General features: G+C 40.6%; 2 protein-coding genes across 3 annotated transcripts in view; one reads left to right on the top strand and one right to left on the bottom strand.

The window, feature by feature from the left end:
• The window catches only part of rdh14b (retinol dehydrogenase 14b), a 5,984-nt gene extending 1,064 nt beyond the window's left edge, over positions 1-4,920 (top strand). The window contains exons 2-3 of one of the 2 annotated variants that reach the window (XM_037685578.1): positions 2,173-2,405; positions 4,154-4,920. In XM_037685578.1, coding sequence (XP_037541506.1) covers positions 2,173-2,405; positions 4,154-4,798 — 878 coding nt within the window. In that variant the 3' untranslated portion in view covers positions 4,799-4,920. Of the gene's footprint in view, positions 1-1,934; positions 2,406-4,153 lie in introns of those variants that run through there. The other variant, XM_037685577.1, reaches the window with a different exon arrangement.
• Positions 4,921-6,693: 1,773 nt separating this feature from the next.
• The window catches only part of si:dkey-174m14.3 (uncharacterized protein LOC563117 homolog), a 30,034-nt gene continuing 25,988 nt past the window's right edge, over positions 6,694-10,739 (bottom strand). The window contains exon 7 of the mRNA XM_037685576.1: positions 6,694-8,555. Within this exon, the coding sequence (XP_037541504.1) occupies positions 7,146-8,555 (1,410 nt within the window). The 3' untranslated portion in view covers positions 6,694-7,145. The remainder of the gene's footprint in view (positions 8,556-10,739) is intronic.

Genomic DNA, 10,739 nt, shown 5'->3' with positions numbered 1-10,739 from the left:
ATAGTATAGTATAGTATAGTATAGTATAGTATAGTATAGTATAGTATTTCAACTGATTAAATGGGTTTTATGGCAGTTGAGTTTCAAGGCCCCAAGTTTAAGAGGGACAAAAAATATCAGCTCTAAAATTTGTTGCTATCTGTTTGCTATTTCTTATCATTTTATCCAGAAACCCCTAAATAAAACTCTATTGTGTATTTAGCATAAAAAGCACAATGAAGTTTAAAGACAAAGCTTTTTTATAACTTCACAAAACCTGTAGGGAACTTTCTACAGTAACATTCTCTAAACGTTGTATGATGTTTCTGGTCAATTGCAGTTGAGGAAAGCCACATGTGTTTTAAAAGTTCAGGCTTCTTTAAATTACAAGGCCTTTATGTGACCTTCCTCTGGGTCAGTTTCAATCCAGGACTTTGATTTGCAATAACTGAGTACTGTATTTACTGTAAAATTATTTGTCTAGCTCAGCTGATGCAAAGACTCATAAATGATTCACAGCAGCTTATAGAAAACAGTTTTCTTGGTTACCTTATTTTTATCATGAGGTGGTTCTCTTACATACTCGGTGATTATTTTTGCTTTGTTCTATCATTATTTGTGTAGCTACAAGAGCCATGTGAGACTAATCCATTTGCCTTTTGATTAAAAATGATGAAGATACTTGAATCAGAATCCAGATGGTATTCATTAAAATGTTTTTTGAGCATCCGACTTATAGCAATGTGTCACATGACGATTATAGAAGAAGTCAAAGAGAAGCTGAAAACATATCTTAATCCTACCTGTGTATAATTTTATGTCAGCGCTACAGATTTTACAATATTATGCTTTCTCACTGAAGTTTCAAACTCTGGTTGTATGACTTCACAAGGTGGCACAGAAGAATTAGAACAAAATGAAGTGTCACCATTATTCATCTCAGTATTTTTTAAACCATTTGGGGTCTATATTACCTAGACTACTAATCTAACCATTCATCTATTCATTATTAGAATTTATGTGATTGTCAGCTGAAACGTTTTAGTGTGTTCAGTCTGATAGTCATTAAAATGCACAGAGGTGCATTTGGTATTTAGTTTTTTAACGATTTATTTCTCAACTTACTTATTCAACTGATTTCATAAAACTGTAAAAATATTTATATTATTGTTACGAAGCTGAAAAATTAGTTCAGTAAGAAACTGTCCTGTCCTGAAACTATTCAGTAAGTTTACAAGCACTTTTAGGTCACATTTTCTATTGCAGCAGCGCCACTTAGTGGATTTTATTATACATTACAAGTAGCAAAAAAAAAGATTAAATAAAAAAAGAGGCAGGGAAAGCTGAAATAATATATATTATAGTATTTACAAGCGTTTTAAAATATTGTTCATCTTGAGAAATAGAGCCAATATTTCATTTTTATTTTATGTTGTTCATACAACGCGCGAAACGTTCTAAGCAGTGTTATAATGAGTTTCGTATACCTTGTAATATGGTTCCACTATGAAGACCCGGAAGTATGATTCAAGAAGCCTAAACTCAGAAATTACTGAAATAGGTCGCTAATATTCACCTTACAAACTTTTGAAGTGTTATTTTATCTTAGTTTATGTAACACTTTTAAATTATTATTCAAAAATTAAAATATTTAATATTAATTTAAACTACAGAGGTAGTACTGGGCCGTTTACGCCTGAATGGGACGAGCGTCCTCTGTAGGCTGGATGTATCATAATTTTCAGTTCTTGCAAACAAAAACAAAAAAGTACCCTAGATAATTTTTTCAATGTGTTCACGTTTGTTGATTTAGTAGTTCTAACACTGCTGTCGAATTTTAAACATTTCTTTTTAAAATGCTTTGATATCGAAAAAACATTGATTGTGTTCGGAGAGAAGGGGCGGAGCTTAGGGCCTCACATCCAGTCCAACATGGCGGCGCCCATGTAGAAGGCTGATTGGTCCATCTTTTTCTTTATTTCGAATTATTTCTGGGTTAATTTTGTAAATTATATACATAATAGTGTGTTACTCAGCTGTCCTGTCCTTGACCAGCTACTTGTTCTTCTTCTATGTCGACAGCCGTGCTAATAGCCGCTGTTGTCGGCGGTGGGGTTCTACTTTTTATGCGGCGTTTATTCCCCCGACGAAAGGTTGCTAAACTGCTTCGGTATCCAGCTGGCACTATGCGAGGAAAGACCGTTATTGTAACCGGTGCTAACAGCGGGATAGGGAAGGCTTTAGCTGGAGAGCTGCTGAAACTCCATGCCCGGGTCATCATGGCTTGTCGAGACCTGCGGAGCGCTGAAGACGCAGCCCGGGACATGAAGGAGCAAGCCGGGCCAGAGCAGGGGGAGGTGGTCGTCAAACACCTGAACCTGGCTTCTCTCAGATCAGTGAGGACATTCTGTGAGGAAGTCAACAAGGTAAGCTGCACAATGAAGGTTTGATTGTTAGTTTATTTTGCCTGCAGGATGGAGGAGTTTCTAGTACAGTCTGGCTTTTTGTTATTTGTTATTTGTGCATTATTCTCATTTAAAGGACGTCAGGAGCAGCTGGCCTGAACATGCGCTGTCCATGGTGCTGGAAAAAATAATTGCCAAAGTTGAAATGTGAAAGCCTAAAATATAATTACCAGAACCTCTTCACACGAAAGCCTAAAATTACCAGAACCTCTTCACAATTCCCATCGTGACCAATTTTCTGGGTCTCTGGATTCCCTGAAGGCATTTCTGGAACCCTTTGGTTTCAAGTTTTTGTCGAGAAAACCACGTTCATGACCAGGCCCTGGACAGTCCGAAAGTCAGCTATATGTTTTACTCATGCATATATTTATTATACATACACAGCTTCCTTCTGTCTCACATATACTAGATATATACACATACATATACTATATAAAGTAAAGTGTTATATGTTGTCATCATTGTATGTTCCCATACAGTGGCTAAATTAGCTCTCTGCATTTAACCCATCACATGTGAGATACACCCAGGTGGAGCAATGGGCAGCTATGGAAGCACCCGGGAGCAATTAGGGATTGGGTGTCTTGCTCAAGGACACCATGACATGTGGGCATGGCGAGGAGTTGAGCCTGCAACTTTTTGGTCCCAGGTCAGCTGCCCTATCTCTACCCCATCTCGGACCCCCATATACACAAACTAGATATTTATACATATACTACAAGTAAAATACTTTCTTCGGGGCTATTCCCATCCAGGCTACTGCCTGTTCTTGCTGTTACTCTCGGGGAGTTACACGTTCATTAAGGTCCACATGTCCAGATTCAAATGCAGGTTTTACCCTAGTGTCATCAGAAATATTAACTCCTAGTCAGTTCTGACCCTACTAACACGCTACATTGCTGTTTTTTTTTATTTATAAAGCTATTTAGTGCTTGTTTTTTTATTTTAATTATATTTATTTATGTAAGTCATATTGTTTTGTTCATACTACAAGAGGATGACATTTTAATTTTGTTATACTGCAGGTGCAATGACAATATAGCCATTCAATTCAGTTACAACATACACAGTTCTGTTATTTCTCAACATAAGATGATTTTAGTGTAAAACTTTGGCATAAAAGGCGAGTTTTAGGTAATTCAAATGCTACTGGATCACAGTGATGAACACACCATCATGAAAATGAGCAATTTTAATCTTCTTCATTTAAGCTTTTTTTTTGGTCATCGTTAACAATACATGTTTTTTTAGGTGCAACTAACTGAGATGTGTTTTTATGGTTTTTTTGCTCTGCATTTATTTTCCTCTGGCTGAGTTCAGCTGTAAAACACATCAGTTACCTGTCAGAACCACTGGGTGTCTCATGATCTCAAGAGTGCTCCTTTCAGGACCAGATTAGCTTTTTTAAGGTGCCTTCAGTTGATCAGTTTATGTAGACAATATGTGGTTTTTATCTGATTTAAAAAAATTGTGTGCTTTGTTAAACTTGTTAAACCCAGGTTGATATCAAATCAGATGAAATAAACTGAATCATTAAGGTGTTAAAATTAAGAATTCATCCTTTATAATAAAAAAAAAAATCAGAATGGTAGCTCATTATAAAGATAAATAAAAACTAATAAATCATTTAGACCCACTATGAGTTGTTGTTTTTTTTTTTTATCTAAAAATTGTGACATGGAAGCTGTTTTAAATGTGTCTGTTTTCAGGAGGAGTCCAAGATTGATGTGCTGGTAAACAACGCCGGCATCTACCAGTGTCCCTACACTAAGACGGAGGACGGTTTTGAGATGCAGCTCGGAGTGAATCACTTGGGTCATTTCCTTCTCACTCATCTGCTGCTGGACCTCCTGAAGGCTTCAGCCCCAAGCCGCGTCGTCGTGGTCTCCTCGAAGCTTTACAAGTACGGCCACGTCAACTTCGATGACTTGAACAGTGAGAGGAAGTACGACAAGGCTTTCTGCTACAGCCAGAGCAAGCTGGCCAACCTGCTGTTCACGCTGGAGCTGGCCCGTCAGCTCCAGGGCACGGGGGTCACGGTGAATGCCCTCACTCCAGGCATCGTGCGCACCAAGCTGGGCAGACACGTTCACATCCCTCTCCTGGCTAAGCCGCTGTTCCAGCTCGCCTCGTTGCTCTTTTTCAAAAGCCCGTTGGAGGGAGCTCAGACGCCGCTCTATCTGGCGTGCTCCCCGGAGGTGGAGGGCGTGTCGGGGAAGTGCTTCGCCGACTGTGAGGAGGAGGAGCTGATGGCTAAAGCTACAAATGAGCAGGCAGCCAGGAAACTGTGGGAGACGAGCAGAAGGATGGTTGGCCTCGATAACGGACCGGGGGCCAGTTCTGTGGGGACTTAAGTGTTCTTGGACTAATCTTTTCTTTCTTTCTTTTTTTTTTGAGCCTCACGGACGAGAGATGTGTTGTGAAAAATCCATTTGCCACCCCGGGGGGAAAAAACACTAATGAAATGTGATAATTAACTCGCTGTGAACAACATTACAGAGAGCTGATTAGAGATTGTAAAAGGATTAGAATTAGAAAATGTGCCTTTAAATGTGGCACTTCTGAAGAAAAAGCTTTGCAACTTTATTTATTTAAATTTTCTTTTGAAATAATTCTCCAGGTTTTTGTTGTCCTCTTTTGCCAGTGTTTGAAATCTACTTTTCTTTCGACATAAAACTTAAGTAAACGGTTTGCTTGAAAGAGACAACAGTTATATTGAGGTTTAGGGGAATAAAGGTAAGAAAGTGAATAAAATTTAGTAAAAATAATAAAGAAAAACAGATTAGAAACATAGCATTTCCAAACTACTTGTTTCTTTTTCTAAAGTACTACAGACAAAGATTATATATCATATATATATATATTATATATCCGGTCACATGGTTGCTTATTCTCTTCAAACATCCCAAGTGGAGTAAAACCCGTTCATTCAGGTTGTTGTAATGCTATTTTTGTGCATAATTTAGCACATTTTTTGCCGTATAGAAGCAATTAAAACCTAAGAGTGGGAAGTTAAACTTGTTTTCTTTAATCCATTTGAAGTGTGAATGCTTTCTGATGCTTTTGAAAAAGGTTAACGATGCAAATAGTCCAAGAAAAGGGTTTTAATCACGTTGCCAGCTCTGTTTGATTCTACAGAGTCACATTTTTAAAGTGCCAAATAAAGAGAATTGTCTGCAGTGTTACATATTTGTTCTTTTTTATTGACTGTTAATATTATTTTGGCCTAAAAGTTGTGAACAAATGTTTTGGTTAGATGATTTGTTCAGATAATAGAGCTAAAATATTAAACATGCCAAGTTTTAATGACAACCTACAGGAAAACTGAGAAAGTCCTCAACCTTTAGCAGCTTGAGCAGAAATATGGGACCTTTTTGTGATATACTCGCTTAAAAGCCCCAAATAAAAGTCGTCTGGGCACAGTTAACACACAAAAATAAAGCATTTCAAAATGGGTATTTTAGACAATATTCTTTTAAAACTTTTTCTTTTGAGATTTTTCGGCCTGCTCTATATATTTAGTAGCTGGAACGAAGTATTATATAAAGGTAAACAGATGATGTATGAGATGAATCTACTCTTTTTATAGTGTGCTGGATACCGTAAATAGGAATATCTAATGCTGTAGTTTTTTTTTTCCCCATGATGACGGCCCTGAATAACTCCAACACCCCCCAAAATGAATTTGCTGATCTTTGCAAAAATCCACCTCTACAAACTTATTTTTAAATTTACAACAATGACACAGCAGAGCTTGATGATGACTCGGCATATCTGCACCACATGGCTGCAGGAGTCCGAATCTTTCTCTCTCTCTCTTCGCTGGAATTGACTTTCAATTTAAAATAAACAAATATTTTCCTCACTTTTCTGTTTTTAAAATCCCTAAATATGAAACTAATTGCAAACATTGGGTTATATGTATAATTGTGCTTTATTAAGAGGAAAAAAACAAATAAAATATATAAACATGCATCATTGTCAATCAAATAAACTAGGTTACAGAGGCTTAGAGGGGTGTGGGCATCCAAATGTGAGGTAGAACAAGGGGTGGGAAAACCTCTCAGAGGGACAGGGAAACAGAAAAAAAAAGGAAACTAATACTGACAGCTAAAACAGATGTTTACAGCTCAAAACGTTCCATCAATAACAGCAAAACACATCCATCAATACCGTCAAATTCAGTTAAAAGAAGGAAAATAGGATTGATTTATTTCTTAATTCTTCTCAGAAGGCCAACGCTGGTTCAGCCGGTTGAAAATATTGACTGAAACTGATCATATATGGCATCATCGGCAGTTTTTTTTTTTTTTAATTTATCTACAAGTTCCGGGATTATCAAGAAGGTCTGAACTTGTTTTCAATGTATTTCTTGCTAACAACTACATAGAAAATATATCACTCCATTTTTACTAGAATTTATATAACTGACTTCCATACAGATAATTTTTAAATACACTTTAAGGAATCATAAACTCCCTGCCTGTTCCCATTTGGCCTCACTTCCTCAGAAAGTTTCGGCTGTAAACCCTTGCGATCCACTTCCTCGTCTAGTCGGGACTCTTGAATGATCTTCAGGGGTCACGTTTTCAGGAAATGTCCGTCTCCCGGCTGCTCATCGGGATCGTTTCCGGTCGGCAGCAACAGAAGGTGAAGCTGAGCAACACCAAGGCTGAGATTAAGGATTAAACCCGGTTGGCTTTAGTTCAGAAGCGTTCCATAAAGCTGGGCCTTGGTCAGACTGTCCTTCCTGGAAAGTCCCAACGAGCCAAATTTTTGGTTGTAGGGTGAAGGCGGGGGCGGGGTCTGCGGTGGCGGCTGCCCCATCTGTGCGGGCATGCTGTGCATTTCCACCACCTGATAGTGCTGCAGCTCTGCAGCCATCTCCAGGGACCTCTGGTTAAGTGACTCGGTGGAGCTGTTCGGGCTGGGCTCCATGTACTCGGCGCTCTGGCCCGCAGTCACGATGCTGCCCTCCCTGTCCTTGGAACTCCCTGAGTGGTAGAGGCTGTGCTCGGACCCCTGGCTGTCCTCGGCTCGGTAGAGGTGGGCCTGGCTGTGGGCTTGCCGCAGACCTGGGCTGCTGCATTCGGGGCTGGCGGTGGCCCACACGGGGTCCATGGCGTCCGCTCCTTGATGGCGGTAGTAATCAGCCCCCTCCTGGAAGCTGCTGTAGAGTGGTCCGAGGCGGATCTTAGCGGGGCGCACAGAAAAGTGCTGCTCTGAGAAGCTGTAAGGCGAGGCCCGGCCTGGGCTGCGGTACGAGTGGGCACTCAAGTCCTCCACACTGAGCTGTCTCCATCGACTAATCAGCTCCTCCTCCTCAGGGGCTAATGTGCTTCCGCGACGACTGTCTCCAAAGGCCACGCTCGGGGAGGAAGATGGAGGGAGCGGCTCGTAGGGCTCACTGAAACACGAGGACATGGTACGGCTATAAACCGGAGAGCTGCTGTTCTGGTGGTGGCTCAGCTCGGTCTGTTGGAAGGGATGAGCGTTGGAGAAGCTCCCCGGACTGTCCCTTTCCCAGGACGAGTCGCTCTTTCTTTCATAGTCCCCTGCATCTCTCCACTCCATGTAGAGGGAGTGGTGGTGTGGCGAGGAGGCTGCACTGCTTGGCGGGTTGTTGCCTTTGTCCTCAGACCCCTCTCCACTGAAGCTGGAGTATGAGCTGGAGCCTCCGGCCAGTGCAGCAGGGAACTTAGCAAAATGCTCCTGAGAGAAGCCGTCTCTCAGTCCCACGGAGCCCTCCTCTGGAGTGCTGTCGGTGGAGTTTTGGGGCCCGTACAGCAGCGTCCTGTAACCATGGAGATCCATGCTGGGCCGCCTCTCGCGGTGACGATCTTCGGGGCAGTACAGGGCCGTGTCGCTGCTATACAGGTCAGATTTGTAGGCCGCGCGGAGCCCGAGGCGCTCCCCGGGGCCCAGTCTTTCCAGGATAAAAGTATGTTCCTGGGCCTGGGGGCTGGGGGAACGGGAAACCTGGCTGCTGCTGCAGGCTTCATCTGGCTTCTCGAGCACGTTGGCAATGAGGGAGGTGGAGTCGGAGTAGTTGTGGCAGAGAGGAGACTCCTCCAGGTGCACGGTCAGACGCTCCTGAAAATCTGCAGGCAGCTAGAAGTGACAGAGAAAAATAAAGTTTACATTTTTGCAAAGACAGATTAAGATGTTGCTAACTGTGCTTGAAGTTCTCAATGAAGAGACCTCGGTCCTGTAGGGTGTAAACTGCAGTGTTTCATACAACTCATAAAATATCAGACTTACATCTCCAGGGGTTTGAAGTGAACAAGCACAACAATCAAACCCATATCATAACCCAATCAAAGTTGATTTTTATATTTTTGTTTCAGCTTAGAAATGTGCCCTAACATGTTACATTCATACAGCTTATATTCACATGTAGCTACATAATTTTATTTCTCATTTTTTTGCCATCTTGCACTTGAAAGCTTTTTTCAAAATCTCAGATTACACAAACAAAATCAATAATTACATATTTTCTCTAAGAAATTTCCTTCTTTTGCCACTTTATGATACATTAATTGCTAAACATCCCAGTATTCACATGGTACAAAGCTTAAGTACCAGTATTTTTTCCCCAGAAACATCTCTAAGTTTAGTTTCTATAGTGGGTCTTATGAAAAATAAACATAATATAGCTAACTTTAACATCTGGTCCTAAACTTCAGGTACCAGTGGTGTCAGAATGTAAGTAAGACCCACTGATTTTGTTAAATGATCACCAACCTTTCAGGATTGTCAGATTAACCAAAGCTCTAGGTAAAAACGATCTATCGATACAGTTGGAGTTAGAGGTTTTTATATCCACAGATGGGCTTTAAATGATTCATTTTCAAGATGGAATAATAATAATACAACAACTTGTTTAAAATTTGATGCACAAGTTTGAATCTATAGCAGGTTTTATCTTATCAGCATAGGGTCAAGAGTAAACATAGACATACATTCACCTGAAGTGCTGCTGAAGGTCCTAGATTGTGTTTTAGCTTTCCATTGTCTACTGACCACCTGTTAGTGATGAGGATTTGTTTGACAGCACTCACCAGAGTGATCAATACTCATCTGTCACACTCAGATGAAAGGAAATTGATCGAGAAGGTACTGACCAGGAAATAAGCCCCTGTAGGCTCGACTGCCCACATGGAAAAGCCAGAGGAAAAGGTTTATAGTGAGACAAGACAAAAATTGAGCCACGATGATGAGAAGAACGTCTCAAAGCAAGGCTTTCAAACCTGAGAACGCTGTCAGCGACTGTCAAGCACGGCGGTGGTAGCATCATGCTGTGGTGCTGGCGTTTTGCACAAGGTGGATGGAATAATGAAGGGTGGTAACTTCCACATGCTTCAACTTCTGTTTGTGTGAATGTTGACTCAGCATTTTCGCAACCGTTTTCCAGTTTATAGTTTGTAGCGCGGTTATTGGACTAATTATTTCGGCATACTTTCAGCTGTCATTTAGGTGTCGAAACGATCAGCTTCATGTTTTTGTAACTTTTCCATTTTTTGAATTATTTAACTTTTTTTTACATTTTGTTCTCGTCAAAATGCAGAGATCTGTTCAAATTCTTGAAAACGTTGTGCTCTCTGAAACCTTTGTCAGCTGACCTACTTCATTTGTAGATTATAGCTACTGTTTGACTATTAGCTTTTAGCTGTTGTTTCGCTAATTTACCTTTTGTTTTGCTCATTTTAGCTAGTTGCTACAGCTCTGCTGGTTTTAGCTTTAGCTTTGCTGGTTTCACCATAGCTTCTGATACTTAGCATTTGCCAATTTCAGCTTTTAGATGTTGTTTTGCTTATTTTAGCTTTAGTCCTGATCGTTTCAGCTTTAACAGTTCCGTTACAGTTTCAGCTTCCTCAGTAAATTCCAACAAAGCCATTCAGCTCTAAGCGTTCACACTGTGTTTTTGCTGAAAAGACAACTTTTCCAATTTCCATATATTGAACCCAAAGCTGACATAGAATAACTCAGTAGTGATGCGTTTCTTGGTTTTCTTGAGTTGTCGTCCTTCTTCGCGGCTCTAAGTGTGTCAGTGTGCCACAGATCTCTGGCAGAACAAACTTATACAATAACTCGTCTTTGTAGTAACCGTGTTAGCGACTACAGCAAAAAGTGTCGTCTTCTGTGACACGAAGAACCTCAGAGGAAGATAAGAATAGACTGGATGTGACAATAAAAACAAACAGAGCCACAAGAATAGGCTTTTGTTCCAATTTGAGCGTTTCTCTGTAAGGAAACTTGCATCATATCTCCATGGCAACAAGCAGGATGTTAATT

This window comes from Nematolebias whitei, chromosome 12 (genome assembly GCF_014905685.2).
Source record: "Nematolebias whitei isolate Nwh7 chromosome 12, NemWhi1, whole genome shotgun sequence".
Taxonomy (NCBI): Eukaryota; Metazoa; Chordata; class Actinopteri; order Cyprinodontiformes; family Rivulidae; genus Nematolebias; species Nematolebias whitei.
Note: the sequence above shows the minus strand (reverse complement) of the source record. Positions and strands in the feature narration are given on the sequence as shown.